This window comes from Centroberyx gerrardi, chromosome 2 (genome assembly GCF_048128805.1).
Source record: "Centroberyx gerrardi isolate f3 chromosome 2, fCenGer3.hap1.cur.20231027, whole genome shotgun sequence".
Taxonomy (NCBI): domain Eukaryota; kingdom Metazoa; phylum Chordata; class Actinopteri; order Beryciformes; family Berycidae; genus Centroberyx; species Centroberyx gerrardi.
In genome coordinates, this window is record NC_135998.1 from 12,379,100 (window position 1) to 12,397,655 (window position 18,556).

The 18,556-nt window shown below is 41.2% G+C and overlaps 1 protein-coding gene across 1 annotated transcript in view; it reads left to right on the plus strand.

Annotated features, from left to right (window-relative positions):
• The first annotated feature begins 1,666 nt into the window (after positions 1 to 1,666).
• The window catches only part of LOC139922936 (transmembrane protein 132C), a 103,593-nt gene continuing 86,703 nt past the window's right edge, over positions 1,667 to 18,556 (plus strand). The window contains exons 1-2 of the mRNA XM_071913585.2: positions 1,667 to 1,685; positions 2,313 to 3,237. Coding sequence (XP_071769686.2) covers positions 1,667 to 1,685; positions 2,313 to 3,237 — 944 coding nt within the window. The remainder of the gene's footprint in view (positions 1,686 to 2,312; positions 3,238 to 18,556) is intronic.

An 18,556-nucleotide genomic window follows, 5' to 3' on the forward strand; every position in this document is an offset into this window, starting at 1 on the left:
TGTCTGGGGTCGACCTCTACTGATCAGGTGATCAGTGATGGCTCCATTTGAAACCACAGAAGCCTGTCTTAGGGGGGAAAAATGGCGTTGGAATATTTTTAGAGTGTGTTTCAGATGTTGTTTAATACTACATGTTGTAGGAATCCCACGGAAAACGCATTAAATGTATTTTAATTTGAAGTCACATGCTCTTGCGGGTCTCGGGCTCGCACAGCATGAATATAACATCAAGACATAAAAACCTGAATCTGACATCTGTCTAATGATGAGACCGGTCTGGTTCAGCTGCATGTTTGATATGTGATCAGACCCCTCAGCCCATGTCCTGAGGGCTTGACGGTGCCCAGAAATCCTCCAGAAGAGTTTACGGCCAGGATTTACCATGGGGGTTAAGTCGTCTGCACAAATCATTCACTTTTTCATTTGCAGAAACAGTCCTCCAGACATGATTTACAAGTACAGTAGCTGGAGACATGAAATCCAAGGGCGACTCAGGGGTATAAATCACCGGCTTTGCCTCTATATTTTACATGTCATATTGGTGTCATAGAAAGGGACATATTCCAAATCTGAAGTCATTATGAATTACAACATTTTTCTGCTGTAATGAGGTATTTAGTCTCGTCTGTGTCATAGTAAGTGGAAACTAGGACAGTGTGTCACATCCCCCAGAGAAACAGAGAGACAGAGAAAATCCTCTCACTCTACTGTAAGCATGATCCAGCATCAGCTAAGCACCTGCTCCGCTCCTGACATTGCTCTACATACTGTCAGTGTTTTGACAAGGATAAACATCGTTATCTCGTAATAAACCCTCAGTGCAACCAGCCATCACCCACAGAGTATCGTCCCTGTGAGAGTCTTTATATCCCTCAGTAATCCTCCCTATGGGGGATGTAATGGTATATAAAAAGGCAAGTAAACTCTGAAGTCTAGTGGGAACAAGGGGCAGAACATGAATACAAACCAAAAACAACTATTTTAAGAATGCAACTAATCCATTTTTTGTATTCTTGATCTTATTTATGATGCACACTAGTAATTTAGAGCATAAACATGTATTTATATTAGTTTGCAAAGGTTGGTAAACTTTATTTCACCGATATGAAGGTAGGTTAAAACAGAGTTTAGGTGGGTTAACCCTTCACTACAGCCCAGCTCCCTTCCCACCTCTCCACTGGCACTGGGATGGTCCTGTGTGAAGTGCTGCTCTTGTGCCTGAGGCTCGCTCTGTCCATCTGGCAAACCGTCGCTCCGCTGCCACGGATCGTCACAAATCACCGCCACGTCTCTCCACAGCATGGAGCGTTCGGGACAGAAAATCAATGGCCTCTCCTGGGATCCTCCATCAGCCCAAATATCTGGAGCTTGATGGTGGAGAGAGGGAGGTGGAGAGGGGGGATGGAGAGAGGGAGAAATGGAAGGATGTTTTTGGCTATGCAGGGTGTGCCGGGGTTGATGGAAAAGGGCCTGGTTGATTTCAGATGGGGAGCATGCTGTGGCTGTGAGCTGAACTGTTAAGAGAGAAGAGAGGATGGAAGACAAGGGTGGAGGGAAGGAGGGAGGGTAAAAGGAGGAAGAGGAAGCACCAGAAAAAGGAAGTGAAGGTTGGGATGAGAGAGGGAGGGATGAAGGGTGGAGGAGGAGTAAGGACAAGTAGGAGGAGATGTGTGGAAAGAGGGAAGGTGAGGAGAGATGGAAGTAGAAGAGATGCACAGATTGAGGTGGTGAGCGATGATGGGAAGGACAGCAGGAAGGTACATGGGCCAGGCTGATAAGCAAGTGACTCAGAAAGACATAAGTGTTTTGAATTGAGTTTAACAAATTATTTTAAATGAGTGCAGTGGCTCATGAAAGTGATATCATATGGAAATGTCTCCAACAAACCATTTAACATTCACCACTAAAATTGAATCAAGATATGATTGCCTGGGGTTGCAGGCAATGCATGCAAATGTTATGTTGAATGTGAAGTATGCCATTCAGGTCCTGAATTATTCCCTCTAATTTGGTCATTCCTCTCTTCTACATACTGGTCTTCTCCTCAGTTTTTTTTCTCTTTAGCTTGCTCTTTCATTTCATGCTTGGCTCAGGTTTTGTTGATAGGATTTAGATAATTAATCCTCTGCATATATCCACAAGTATTTGATTCAAAAGTACTGTACAGCACATTATAATGCATAACCGAAAGTGGCACTACAGGTGTTCAAACAAAGGTTAACAGGTAGATAACGTTTCTTTCTTTGTCATTCTCTCCCTCTCTCTCTCTCTCTCTCTCTCTCTCTCTCTCTCTCTCTCTCTCTCTGTTTCAGTTGCAGACAGCAGGGTGATCCTGGAGGGCCTACAGAGGTACGGCCCCATGCCGATTTATCTGCCTGTCAGCTACCAGATCCTAAATGCTGAGTCGGCCTTCTTCCTGCAGGAGGCCAACCAGGACTTAATGAGGAACTCCAGCCTGCAGGCTCGCACGGAGTCCTTCTTCATCCACCAGGCCCGCCAGATGCCCTCTGTCAATGCTAGCTACGGGCCCCTGTCCGTCCATCAGCCTGTCCCTCTGGAGCTGCTACAGACCATGCCGGGGCCCTTCAGCGCGCCTTCCTTTACTTCATCATCGTCGCCGACGTCAGCGTCATCGTCACCTCTCTTCACCTTCAACTGGAAGGTCCATACCTACATCATCAGTGAGAGGATCCACCCCAGCTGGCCCAAGGTCCAGGTGTTGTTCTACGTTGCAGGGAGGGACTGGGACGATTACAGCGCCATCCACAAGCTGCCCTGCGTCAGGATGTTCGCCTTCCACGAGACCCAGGAGGTGCGCGGGACATGCAGGTTAAAAGGTGAGCTGGGGATATGTGTCGCCGAGCTGGAGCCGCTGGCCAGCTGGTTCAGCCCGCCCACCATCAGGCCGGGCAGGCAGAGGGTCTCTGAGCAGGCCCAGGGCACCCCCGTGGAGCTCTACTACATGCTTCAGGCCACAGATAGCGGGGATTGCAGCTCGGAGGACTCGCGGAAGGGCAGTTCCATTCGCACGGAGCAGCAGAGGCCGATGGGGTATTTCGCGGGGCCGACACCCATGCAGCGCATCGGGAGTGTCAGGCTCTTCCAGCCGCTGTCGGAGCTGAAGTTGGACAATAACTTTGTGGTGATGGTGCCCTCAAAACCCATCCGGCAGAGAGAAACAGTCTCTACCTTTCTGGCTCTATCCACCCTCTCCACAGTTCCCATTTTCACCCTCAGGTGAGTGACAATACACAGAAACAAAATCCCTGCTGATTACTGTTTGTCTGCAGCTCTAGTAATGTTTAATGCCTCAGTTTCCAAGGTGCATATGAACCAATTTGTATAGAAATCATTTGACATATATGCAGTCAAAGAGAAGACATTGGTGGTATTTTAGGGAAAGCACTGGTGATATATGCAATCAAACACTTTACAACATCAGATCTGACTGTGTAGGATGCACATATACCTACATCCATCTGTCTTTTACTGTGTGGAATTGTGCTGAGGATAAACATTTTCTCAAGAAAGTCTTAGTCATTGTGACTCATCCTGAAATGAGTCACAATCCTGGGTATGGCAAATCCAATTTAATGCTTCTCTGTTTCCAAAAGATATAGCTATGTTATGCAAACCTATCAAATATGCTTTCTTGTTTAGGAAATGACTGTGTTTAGGCCACACATTTTTAGTCCGATCATCCCGTTTCCTATAATCAAATACTCTCTAGGTTCCAAAACATCACCTAAAACAGCTCATTTCATCAAAATAATGAGCAATTGGCTAAATCAGGGTTTTGTCTCTGGTATTAGTGGTTAGTTAAAAAATTCAGTGTGTGTGTGGAAGGCTTTGGACTAGACTAGAACAGCAGACCACAAGGTCCATAGACAATGTCAGTGGGAAAAAAATAAATGAAAAATAAGCAAACCATTCACACCTCTCCATGGCTATGAGGTCGGAAAAATTTAGTATTGGTATTTATGTTGCAGGAAATGTAATTACCTTACCTTTGGACATCTGTTCTCCAACACTGTTGCCTTACCTTACTGTATCTGCCTAATGATGATGTTCTGGCCAAACAACCTAGCTAAAACAAAGTTATGTGACCATGATTAGCTACACTAGAGATTTACAAGCTAGACAGCAGATTTGAAAGTGTTGTAATGGTAAAAGTGTTTTTTATGATGACAGGCATTTTACTGACAAGCTTTGTTGATTACCTTCCAATTCATCATAACATTTGGAGATATTTCAATGCTTAACATCTCCCCAACTGCATCTTTGACAGTCTGGAAAGAATTATTTCGACTGGATAATACCTTTATTATGCCTTTGTGGTGTTTATGAAGATGTTTTTATGTGCTCACTTTCAAAATTGCCTGGCTGTGAGGAAAGTTTTATTCGAAGCGATGCCGCAGCAGCAGCAGCAGCGACAAACTTGTTATTGATTCATTGAGCTTTGAATAGTAATTTGAATGAGACAAAGTGACTGTAATCGCTCCATGTTGTATCATGCAAATGAAGGTGTAAGGGATATGCTTTTCCACTAGGCTACTTTTATGCCTGAGATCTAAATCACGGCAGATGAAACAGTTAGCAGCCTCAAAGTGGAGCTGTGACAGAGAGACCTGGCAATTTGTCAACCCTGGGTGAGCAGGAAATCTGCCAAAAAGCCTCATTGCTTTTTCACTCACTCCAGTGATGATGAACTCCCATGAAGTATTTGCACTTGCTGCGTGTGTTTATCGCATTTGTCAGCATGTGTGTAAATGGGAACTTTAAAGGCAGTATTTTTCTTTCAGTCCTTTTTTGCACCAGTATTGCTCCCCACCCCCACCAGCCAGTCGTTCAGAAGTTTGTGTTTTTTATGTTTTCCGTTGGGATAGCATGAACTTTAAAATTCAACTAGAATACCTCATCAGCAACCAAAAGATTAAACCTCAAAGTGCTTGAAAATCACAAGCTGCTTTACAGTACTCCCTGCTCGCCAAACCATAATTGATCATCTGTGGTATCTTACGTTAGTTGTGTTTTATCTTATAGGGCTAAACCTGTGGTGCTGCTCAGCGTTCGTCTGCCAGCTGTGTGTTTCCCTCATACTAACAACCTTAAAAGACCCTTTAAGCGCTTAATTTCCCCTCACTAACTGAATCCCCATGATGACGCTGTGTTTGGCAGTGCCGAGTTCAAGGGCATTTCACTGGAGGTGGAGTGTGTGCGTCTGTGTTGTTCACGATGGTTGTGCTTTCTTTCTTTCTTTCTTTCTTTCTTTCTTTCTTTCTCCTTCATTCTTTCTTTCTTTCCTCCCTCTCTCCCTCGGCACGTGTTTGCATACTGTAGGCCAGTGTTTGTCTATGCACTGATGTGTGTGTTTATGGACAGCTTAGTTTACAAGTAGCTCTTGTGTGTTCCTAGTCTCCCAGCGGCTAAGACATCATTATCTATTTATGTTCCCTGGAGTTACTCCCTTCTCCTCCCTGTTCTCCTTTCCTCCCCTTCCCCACCTCCTTTCCTCCACCGTAGTCTAACTTGTGACAAAAGACTACTGAGAATCTCTCTGGACAGCCTTTCTTCCTACATGTGCTGCTGTCAACTGGAATCACTGGGAATTTCTACTCTAAATCAGTGTTTCCCCTAGACATTTTTCTTAGGATTCCAAACCCATCCAGGATACACTGTTTTGCTAAATTTTGTGGTGTGAATCAACTGCATGTACATAGGCCCTTGAATTGCTAAAGATCGCTCATCATTTTTTCAAATACTCTAAGCAAAATCTTAAGTGATGAATATCAGGCAAGATGTGCCTCAGGACTGTAGTACAGTGTGATTATTTTGACTGTGTAGTACTGTGTAGTAATTTGGTTGCCTCTAGAAGACGGCATGTCTTTGTGAATTGAGCTACCAGTTGCACACATTTAAAATGTTGCGTGACAACACACTAAGCCAAATGAAGTATTTCATTGGATGGATGGTTGCTCTATAGATATGGTGGCAACACTGTAGAGGGAAACTGCCATGCATCAATGGCAATTGTCTACTGTAATGTATACAATGAGAAATAGTTAGGTTAAATGTTAGACACATACAGTATTTTCGCATTAGCCATGCTAATGTACATTTTCATCAGCACAAGATCCAGGGGCGTGTTGTAAGGAGACAGCACAATTAATAATCCTCTAAATTCAAACCCAAGAAGCTCTGCTTCATTGGCAGTTGAACTATGCATGTTGTTTTTGAAACATTTGCATCATACATTTGAAATTATACCAGACATTATGTTAGCTTCAGCTCTCTTTTACCTGCTCCATTTATGATTTTCAAGTAGGCTTAATTTATTTAACTCATGCAGGCAGCATAAGAAATTTCAATCCTCAAATAATCACGGATCAATTATCAATGCCCATCCAGACCTTGGCCTGGAAAGAGGGCCTCGGATCAAAATCAGTGTACTTTACTGAAGTATAATTCTATTGCCTGTTTTTCTGTCCCTGCCTTGTAAACATTTTGCCTAATTGGCTGTATTTTATCCAATCAAAACTAATGTAATATAATTCCTTTCACTGCAATTACGGGCTTTTAATTCCAGCCACTGCAAACACACAGATATTTGTGCAGAGGCACAGTCATGAATATGCACACGCACATATACTTGCATGCACATATGTGAGCTTGAAGATGTAAGCATGTACACACACACACACACACACACACACACACACACACACACACACACACACACATACACAGATCTGCTACGTGCCAACTGTAAATTCACGGTGTGTTTGTCATGCTAAAAGCTCCCGGTGGAATCGGTAATGCCCTGCTCCTTGCCTCATTAGCCATGGAGAGAGTGGTGTAACAGGTTGGAACGGGTTCTCCAGCTACTCCTCATTCAACATGCAAATGAAAACACCATTTCCTCCTGAACAAATTAACAGCCTTTTCAAAAGATAAATCGCCCCAGCTGTATTGTAATTTTGACTAAACAATCCTACATGTTTCCACAGATCCCCCAGGGGCAGTGTTGCTGATGAATGCAAATGAATTTCTAATATCTGGGAATGGGAAGGTATAAGTATGAGTCTTCATACTGTGCCAGCCAGACACTCAGCGTGAGTTTTTTTTCACTATTCAGTTTTATGAGGTGAAAGAGGCAAGTTCAGTGTTGGGCTGTGAATACGGTAGCGGATGTTTGTCCAGGCCGGTTTGATGTTATTCAGATGTCATGCGGACATGATGCAGTGCTCATTGTCAGTTGATTCTGATCCTTAGTTCAGATTCCGGGGTCTTGTGTCTGGCCTGTTTGTTATAGGCCATGGCTCGCTGAAATATCAGCAGGAGAAAAGGTTGGAATAAAGATGTTCCCCTCAGTGTATTAGCTTTATCTTGACTGCACTCCTCTGTGATTCGGTTCTTGGTAAAGGTCAACCAAGATAGGTATGTCTCTGTTTTCCATTTCCATTTCTGTACTTATCTGTATTTTTTTCTTGTATTTTATCTGTCTTTTTCTCTTGGTTTCCCTCTCTTCCCTGTGTTGTCTAACCTTTGTCGCTCTATACATCCCCTCCCTCTCTCTCTCTCTTTCCTCTCTCCTTCTCTGTCTTTCTCTCTCTTTCCTCTCTTCATCTCTGTCTCTGTCTCTCTCTCTCTCTCTTCTCTCTCTGTCTGTCTCCTCTCTCTTTCTCTTTCCTCTCTCAGTCTCTCTCTCTTTCCTCTCTCCACCTCTCTTTCTCTCTCTTTCCTCTCCATCTCTCTCTCTCTCTGTTTCCTCTTTCTCTCTCTCTTTCTTCTCTCCAGTTCTGTCTCTGTCTCTCTCTCTCTGTCTGTCTCTTTCTCTCTCTCTCTCTCCTCTCTCTTTCTCTCTCTTTTCCCCGAGCTCAACATGTTCCCCCCTCTGTGTTGGAGCAGTGGCAAAAATCTTTTTCATTTCTATTTTTCATGTGCTGGAGACTCTTGCCCCTGATTAGGAGTCTCGATGTACTAAACGAACTCTTACCACCCTCCTCTCTCCTCCTTTACCCTCTTGTCTCCCTCCTCCTCCCTCGCTTTCCCTTTGCTCCAGCGGGCCTTCTCACTAGTGTTGTTTACTTTGAAAACACAGACTTTCCTCAGCCACTCATTAATAAGTAATTAGTGATTTGCGCGCTGGGGAGACTTGTTCGCAGTGTAGATTGTACTGTGCGCTGGGCCCTGCCTCCACAAAGCAATCACCGGTTGCCAGCTAGTAATTTGAATACTTGTATTTTCTACCATAATGACTTTCTATCAATTTTTTTCCCTTTGATTTTGGGTATAAACTGACTAATATGTAGGACATCGGAAGCACACATTTATGTTTTTGCTACTTCCCCTCTGCCTCTCTCCCTTTTTTTGCACTTACTCTGTCCATCTGCCTTTGGAAAGGCTGGCTGTCCCTCAGGGTTTTTTTTTTTTTTTGTGATCCCACGGCTTGGCAGAGGGTCGCATGAATGTGTGGTGCCACTCAGAGTGACATATGCCTCCAAGACTTTCAGTAGTGGAAAACCATGAAGGGTCAGAGGTTGTTTCTGTTTCGCTCTCACTGGGTTCTTTGAACTTGTGAAGGTCCTGTGGGCTTTGCATGGCAGCAACAGGGAAGGAAGGGAGCCGGAGGGACTCTTCCCCAGAGAACGACGCTCTAAATCTGGACTCGTGTTCGGAGTAGTAAAATATGAGGTGCAGATACTGTTACTCCTACTACTACCACGAATAATTATTATATTTGTATAGCGCTTTTCTTATCAAAGTTACAAAGAGCTGTAAAATAAAAGGAACAAAACAAGCATCAACAATGAGCTATTATAATGGGAAAACCTGTGCTTCTGACACCATTAATGCCCACAGCTTGTTAACAATAGAAAGGCCATAGACCTACATCACTGGGCGTTTGAGTTTTACAATTAAATTACTCCAGCATTGTAATCTCCAGCAACATTTATCTCCAGCAATGCAATCATCCTTTTTTGAGTCTTCCTAAATGTTTCAGCTTTAAATGTCCGCATTTTTGGAATTATAAAAAATTGACTTGAAAATAAAGACATGCAGTTTTCTCCAAATGAAACACCTTCTCTCTAGTACTAGAAGTGTGAATGGCTCTCCCTCGCCTCCCACAGCCTGCTATTCAGCAACTGAATGGTCACCGCAATTACGCACCGAAACAATGAGCTGGGTAGGTATTTGAGTTGGTATTTGTTGAATTATTTACTTACTATCTATAATGTATAACCTTGCAGGAAGACATACATAAACTATTTTTGCCAGTTCAGCTGACATGTTGACCAGTGGGCAAAACACCCTGTAGGCTACGCTACAGTGGAGTGTAACACAAACTTACCAGCAGGCATCCTGGTTTAGTGTTGGCAGCCTTGTCAGCAATGAGCCACTGAAAAGTTGAGAAGTCGGCCGACCAAAACGCTGTTTCCCCTGAACTTTGAGTTGACGGCTACAGAGCCGGAGCACAGCTGCGTAAAGATGACTTATACACACATTCACTGAAACATACCACTGTTTATTTTCCAACTAATTTCTATCTACTTCCCACAGATTAGACCTATAATTAAAAGTGACTTACGGTGAATGTCTTTACACATCGGCCCTGCTTGACAACGAAGTGGGTGTGTTTGTAACGGATGCAGGCTTTGCTTTCATAGCAGGGTTGCCTACTAAATAAATGCTGATTGAATATAAATGCATGCGAGCAAATTTCTCTTCACCCACTGTCCACACCCACAATTTCAGACACCGTCCTCCACTGCTCTTTTTATTTTGTCACGGTGTTCCTGCATCATATGGCGCCTGGACAGAGCACTAATGAACTTCTCCTCCATATCGAGAGGAACAAAGGACAGGTGGAACTGGTTTTGTGATGTTTGTGAAGAGGCTTAATGAAGCAGACACACACTGTTCACATGATTGGGTAACGCCTGCATTGGCCGCTTGGAAATTTGCATAAAGTAGCCGAGAGGTCAACTCCTCCTCGCCGCTACGCTTGCACATTCTGGCCGCTCACCATCCCACAATCCACTGCAAATTTTCTATGCTTGCTCTCATTAAAATGAATGGGAAGCGTCACTTTGCCTGTGAATTGCCCTCTCAGTGGATATTCACTGTTAGTACTGTACATTTACCAACTAATTTCTATCTACTTTCCACAGATTAGACTGTAATATAAAATAGCATCTCACACAATAATTTTGTGACTTATTTAAAATAAACTGCCCCTTAATAACTCTACAAATCTTTATTTCAAGCAGGTACATAAGACCAAGAACAGATATAAAGATAAAAAAAAGTATATAAAAACTCAAATGACTCAAATGAAAATGTTTTTTTTATATATATATATATATACTTGACAAAAATAACAATACAACACAAAACACACAAAACTGACACAGAAACATAAACATGTAGAGACATCAGAAAAGAGAAGAAAAATACTGTAAACAAAACAACTGTAAAACAGAGTATATTAACTAGACAGAATGGAGATCACAGCCCAGTTATGAAGAAAAAATGTAGAGAAAGTCTAACTGATATACGCAAATGCAGGTAAAGTCATATATGCATATATATATATATATACATATAAACTCAAATGAAAATGTTAGTGAGGACAGCAGTATGTATCTGGGCTGTTTTTAATATATTTTTGATATTTAACAATGGGAGCCTATGATATCTGGGAGGTCGGGTACACCTGCAGTAGAACAGACAGTAGGAACAGGCCGCCCAACACAGTGTGGGTCCTTAACTTTAGCCTGGTCGCTCATGGGGGGGGGATGCTGTAGCTTCTCCCTGCATACATCTTCTGACACCATGAGAGACTCACGTGCCAGCTAGTGTCAACTTGCATCCGCACAGCTTTGCCAACAGCAGTGTCACCCGGTATCTGTCATCAGTCATCAGCCATCAGAAATGGATAAAACATGCACTGTATCTTCATCATCAGACTAATACTCGCTTTGTTCTTCCTGTTCCATTCTATTTGCATGTTTCTTTTTTATCATTTCTCCCTTGATCACGTTTCTTTTTCCTCTATGTGCTGCTTTTGTGAGTCTACATTTTTTTTTCTTGCCACAGCTTCTGCAGTCAAGGTCCTCACACCGGATGCCCTGATTTCCCACAGCGGTAGCCTGGCTTGCCTGCGACTGCCTTGCTTTTGAAATCAGCGGTCGGCTTCAGTCGGATTGATGCATTTAGCTGCTGAGCTTCTCTAGCCGTCATCTCCATTGACGTACTAATCTCTGCAGCCTATTCCGGTTTTAGGTTAGCTTCTGTTAGTATAAGCGCTTTTGAATAGCTTCACGTACACAGCCCACATACCGATCTGCCACATATGGTGTTGTTAAGTGCAAGTCCAAATTCACAGTGTTCAGATAACTGTTTTAGCGCAGCAACAAGACAGACTTTTTTTATTTTTTTTATTTTTTTATTCATAGTTTATCATTTCCCAATAGAGTAATCACATCCATACAACTAAAAAAAATGACAAGGGAAAGAAAGAGAAAAAAACAAACAAACAGAGGGGGGTCAGCATAATACTCCTCAATTACAACATCAGCAGGAGAATCCATAAATTATCTAATTCTCTCCCAGATTCCCTGTTTCCCTTTAACAATATATTTTAATGACAGCCTACCGCACATGTTTATAATATCCAAGCCTTTTCCAATTCAGGAGTGTCATTCTTTTAGCTGCTACCAAACCGAATAAAATTAAATAAAACAGTGCTTTGGAATGTATGTGGTCTGGTTAACTTGGACTCTTCAAACACAGCGTGACAAAAAGCATCATCTCGGCGCCAGGTTTGCTGTATACTCACTGTACTTTATGAGAGCTGCAACTAACAGTGACAAAGAAACTGAGGACTGACAGATGCAGTCACAAAGCACTTGAGGGGGCGTGACCACAAGCTGGCAGGGACAAACTTAAAAAATGCATTAATACACAGCCGTGTCAGTGAAGCTGTGTGTGTGTGTGTGAGGATGGCTGCTACAGAGACGGTGCACAGCTGCATACAGATGACCCAACAACTCAACACACTCCACTGGAGCGCAGCCTACAGGGTGTTTTGCCCAGTGGTCAATGTGTCAGTTGAACAGGTAAAAATAGTTTGTCTGTCTTCCTATAAGGTCATAAATTACAGATAAGAAGTAAACAATTCAACAAAAGTAACTTATTCCTCTAATTTCCTTATAAGTGAATAATTACTTGTTACCTAATTGATCTCTGCGTCTAGTTTTCCAGCTAGTTAGTTTAAAATCAGAAAAAAAAACACCGCCTACACTTGCTCATTAAATTATTTAATGAGTGGATGCAGTGTTTCGGTCACAGAACCTTCATCAGGCATCAGGATTTTCAAGACTACCAGCCATGTTACGTAATATGAACCTGTCACCAAGACTGACACTCGGGTGTGCAAAAGCGCCCTTTGTGTACCGATAATTAGTTTATAATTTTGCAGGAAACTCTTAGAAATTTACAGTTTCTTATCAGCTCCACCAAACTGACCTCTTCCATTTTTTTAATATAATTAATACATAATTTCTTGGTTCTTTCTTGGAACACCACCAACTGAACTTGTCTCCATTTTCCCTATAATTAGTACATAATGTCATGGTTCTTTCCAGGAAACTTCTTAAGAAGTTAACATATCAACTCCTTTCAAGGAAATGATTAGGAAATAGTGGACCCGGAAAATAAAGTGTTACCTTAAACTCTATCAAAACTCATTTCAACCGTATGACTGCTTTCATAAGAAAAAACAGCAGATGATGAAGGCTAGACTGCCTAGACTGCCTTTACATTATATTGTCACAGAAGGTCCAACTTATTATGTAAAGAGTGAAAGGAAAGTTATTTAGAAGTTTTAGGGCTTTGATTAAAATTGAAATGAATTATCTTTTATCTTTAATCGAGACTTTGGAACAGACTGCTCTGTTCACAAGGCATTAAAAAAGACCTGAAATATAAGCTTGGGCCAAGTAATTTATTGCTTTAAAGGGTATCAAAAAATCTTAAAATAAATTGTAAATTCAGCTGAAAACCTATGTAAGGTATCTAAACTGGGAGTTAAATTATCTGTCCTTTTAGGTTTTTTTTAAAAACCTAGCAATGGTTGCAGATAAGAAAACGCTTTATGGTTGAGACAAGAAGAGTATGAGATGAAGTTAGAAAAGATTTTACAGAGATATTTTTCAAATGAAACAAGACTGAACAACTCTTTGGACTTGATTCTTGGTCAACATTATAAGAGCAGGCAAATTAGTATTATGGATTCATTCCGGTAATGGAAATCCCAGGATTTGCTTGCCTGGTGTCCAGCCCCCATGAATTGCAGTCTTTAGCACTTTTCAAATTAACATGGAAATTCAAAAAGTGCTAAATATGGGGGCTGGACACCAGGCAAGGGATTTGCTACCCAGATTCTTTCCATTATCCTCTTGGAAGAGAGGTTGAGAAAGTACATGTTGCATTCATTTTGTAGTGCAATGCTAAAGCATGAGTCCATTGTGAAATTGACGAAGCCGACGAATGTGAAAACCTACCGACTGTCTTTTTGTTATGTAAAACTAGGTCAACCCGATGGTTACCGAACCTGCACTCTATAAAGATCATGGTGTACAGGTTTTGTTCAGTTTTATGATGATTCAGAATTGACTGAGATGGAGAACGCCATTGACCCCGTTTATACGGATAGATGTCCCTCTCTTTCGTACAGCCCTTTATATCTGCAGTGAATGAAAACATCCATCCTATTTTCCCACGCTTCTTTACCCAATGGATGGACCAAATGGATTTTTAAAGCGATATTCCACTTAGTTGTAACATGGGGGTTATTCGGCACTTGACCGCCATGAAAACTATAATATAAACTAATCGGCAAGATCAGAGGGGGACAAGTTTGTAGCGTTTGTAGAGTTTGAATGAGGCCACGAAAATAGCTTGAAAACTTACATTTAACACGTTTGTGAACAGATTCAACAACAGATCCTGCTTTTAAGACAAAGCAGTAATTGGTCCATCCTCATTTTGCATTTCTATTCTTAGTTTACACTAAAATTAGTATTTAAAAATAAAAGTAGATCCGGTCTCCCAGACAGGAACTATCTCTCCTAAATGGTATCCCTACACTATGTTCTCTTCAATCAATAAAACTGTTATTTGGCGAAATTGCGTTCTAAAATGCCGGACCAAAGGTCCATTGAAAATCACAGTAGCGGGATCTGTTATTGAATATGTTCACGAACATGTTAAATGTCAGAGTTCAGGGTATTTTCGTGGCCTCATTCAAATGAATGGGAAGTAAAAGTCTGAACGCTACAAGCTTGTCCCAGCTGCATCTGATCTTGGTGATTAGTTCATGGCGGTCAAGTGCTGAATAACCCCCATGTTAAAACTAAGTGGAATATTGCTTTAAAACTCCAAAAATAATAAACTAACCTTTTGTATTTAGCTATTATCAATTGTAAGAGATCCATGAATAATGGACACATTATTAAAAACATTAGACACTCAAATGAACAGACCTCCACACATGATAAACGGTTGCCCCTAAACCTATTCTCATGAATAACACTCTCATGACCAATATATCTGGGTTTCTGAATGTAATGGAAATTAGATCAGATTAAAAGACTAACAAGACTAAAACCTTGATCTAAACAACCAAGATTATGATTGAGAAAGTTTGGAGCCAAACAGATGACTGACACTACTTGCTCCCTTAAGGCTTACTCAGCAGTTCAGAGGCCACATTGGAATTAATCACATTTACAGAAATTACATTTGATCATAAATCTACTGGGGTACCAGCGTAATGGTCATGCATCAGGAGTGAGCATTGTGGAGGGTTTTTTGAGGCAATTCCTTTATTTCTATCATGCTATGGATTTTAATTTGTTTACATCTTCAGGCAACACTTTTACTACAAGTTCTGCTTAAGTCTCACTGAGTTGAGGGTGATATCTGTGGGGCTAGATGGGCTGATAAACAGGGTGGGATTAGGTAGTGAAGCTGTCCTGGCAGAACAGGGTGAGCTGGCTAACTTGGGGTAGGTGTCTCCCTCGCTGACACTCGCAAGGATGGCCTTTGAATCGCTTGTTTTTTTCTCGCGGTTGATTTACTTTGATTAGTTCGATCCCACAGACTTGGAGACAGCCTGTGAGACAAACTCAAAGTCATACATATTTTAATGTGGACTTGAGGCAAAGAAATAGAGAGAGGGAGAAATGCTGAAATGCTGTGGCTGTCATACACTGGGAGCTTGTTTTAGAAACTGACAGTCAGCCACAAAAAACATACAAAATGCAGTAACACAAACCAACTGTATTTCAATACAAAGCCATCTTTTTCACCCACAGAGCGAGTGAGAGAGACGGACACAGATTGAAACACAAGCAAATGGAGACAATAACAAGGACACGGCGAGTGAGAGAGAGACCGTGTGTATGATTTTGCTGCTGGTTCATTCTGAGTGTTACCAGAAATGTTTCATTTTGATTCAAGCTGGTTAGAACGTGAAAAAAGGAACCTGTTTTATAATGTTCAAAATTTTGACTTACAGTAAGCAGATGTTGTGTCTGAATAATGATTCAGCCTCTGTGAAATGAGCCACAGCTTTGTGCGTCAATCACAGAACAATTTAATTTTATTCTCTGTGCAGATTTGTAAGCATAATGGTAAAAAAACACACTGGGAAAAAATATCTGCACACCAGACAAGGGTGTAATATTAATAATAACAATAACAACAACAATAGTAATATACTTTATATATACAGTATATAGCTAGCGTTTGCGTAAAGAAACAGTAGGAAAAGTGTTTATTTGTGCTGCCTTTCTGATGTCTTTCTTAGAGAACATTACAGACAAAAATAGGATAATTGTCAAAATGTAACAGAGCATTTCTTTGGAATCAGGAAATAACCTGGAAATAAACAAGGGTGATCACAAATGCATTTTCCTGTGCACAAAGAAATAACACCCAACTTGTGTAAACCATCATCTGAGTAAAAGTGAAACAACTGAGACAGATTTTGCAATCCACACAGCCGACCAATAGAAATGCTGCTTTGGGTATGTTGAGCTCTGAAAGAAAATCCAACATGGAGGGAGTCTCTAATCATGGCAGTGTCATTCCTGACTCCATACATTACAAAGCAATTTCCTGGCTCTCAGAATAATGGTTATGTTACCTTCTGTTCCTCCAGAAATACTGCATTTTTGTGACCTTTTTTCCTAGGAGTGTCACTTATTACCAGCGTCAAATTAGCAACCGAATAAAACTATCATAGTCTTTTGTTTAAAAACCATTTCATTATCTTAAGATAGGCATGTCTGAAAAGCTTAAGCTGTTCTACATCTGCATTTGTACTAGGATTCTTACAAAAATGCATATCGGTATTGGCCAATATGGGTGGGATAATTTGGGATTTTCGTATTAGCCTCAAAAAAACATATTGGTGCATCCCTAATAGACAGAGACAGAAACCAAGTTAGAGGCTTAGATATTAAAGCAGTTAAAAAGCAGCAACAGACAAACTGACAGACTGGGAGTTCTGGAGAGAATGATTAGACTGATGTGATATTCAGCATGCAGCTCGGAGTGGTGCCTGTGGCTGGGCTTTAAGCCATGTACTGCTGGTCAGTGTGGCTGCAGCCTGGTTGGGGGGAGGGTTGGGGGGGGAGGGAGGGAGGTAGGGAGGGAGGGAGGGAGGGGTCAGGCATTGATCTGCAGATATAAGCTGGGTGGTTTAGATCCAAGCCTTCATCATCCTACGGAGCTACCACCGCTGTGGGTGGATAAGCCTAGATCTGCTCAGGGGTATATGTTATGGGAGTTTGTTTGTGAGCGTGTGAGTGTGTATGTGTGTGAAGGCGAGAGAGAGAGAGAGAGAGAGAGAGAGAGAGAGAGAGAGAGAGAGAGAGAGAGAGAGAGAGAGAGAGAGAGAGAGAGAGAGAGAGAGAGAGAGAGAGAGAGAGACCCCACCACCCACATACATGTATGATTCTGTGGTGTGGTCATGGGGATCATGAAATGGTCTCTAATCCATTCATGAGACACAATGTATGTGATTGAATTTTTCTCTTGGTTTAAGGAAAATAAGATTTGAAGGTTGAATATGAGACTAAATGACTTGTTAAGATAGACTTTTTTTTTTTTTTTTTTACAGTGTACTACAATTCTTCATAGCTTAACCATTTATTTCAAATAGAGACCACAAGACAGTTGGACTTGGCGGTATGGTTCTGCTCCCTGCTGCAGTAATACAGCATAACAGCATAGTAATACGTAGCACATGATTAATAAGATGCAGGGAGCATTGCGAAATAGGTGGAGGAGGCTCTCGCAAATACACAGGCAACACACACATCAGTGTACAGATTGAATATGAGTGTGAAGGCCTTTAAATAAGATGTGATAGGTGTGGCAGCAGTCATAGCATGACTTAGAGTGTCCTGCCAGCCCTAGGTCATTTCTTTTCTACTTTACATTACTAGCGACCATTTTCTAAAGCATACCATATGTTTTTAGATTGTCTGAATGCGCTTCAGGCAGCCATTCATTTCCATTCATTTCGTTACAGTATGAAAATCAACTTGTAGAGGCTTGAGGTACGTAATCCATCACAGTGAACACCTTGCCTGGGCTTATTTTTGTCAAAGTTTAACTTTATCGTTGCGTGGTAATTTAGTTGAATGCCACTGAATGAAACTCTTGAATGAAAATGTCACTGTAATGCGAAAAAGGTGTGTATGGTTTTTCCAGCTCAAGGTTTCATCAGCCATTATTTCTAGGAATCTGGTCAATTAAACAGAGCACGTTTTCTTCCCAATTTTCATTAAAGTTTAGTTATGTAATTTCCATGGACTGAGGTAGGCATTTAACAATACACAGGATCTCATGTAACTATCCCTTGTGCTAAAAGATAATAGATCTCAAGTCCCATAAATTAAAGAGGAGAACTAATTTAGCAACTTCGAGATCCCTTGGAATGACTCTGGTTTCCTATGATTTTGATTATATATGTCAGTAGTTTGATAAATGAAGCACAAACCTTATTTACCAGACATGAACTGATCTCATCAACATCTGCTGCTGAATTTCTCATCTTGGCAATTATATCTATGACTTCCTTTCCAGCAGGTGGATCAAACCTCATTAAAGAAGGATGGCTTCTTTTCATATAATCTCAGGGAGAGCCATCAGTGTGATTAATCTTCATAGAAAGGGACAAGCCAGCATTAACAAAATACTTATTGAAATCACAGGTAATATCCTAAGGATGAGTATAGGTACTTCTATCATCAACAAATTCAATGGGGAGAGCTGAAGATTGCCTTTTCTTGTTTAAAACCCGAATAATGACTTTTAATGTTGGTTTGATATTGTTAGAGGGTTCACTGAACTAGTTGAAATATACTTTTTTCTATTCTCAGTAAATGTGTGAACTTATTTCTGTAATTCTTAGAATTGGAAAAGGAAATTTATTATTAATTGATAATAATATATATAATATTAATAGATTAATCTA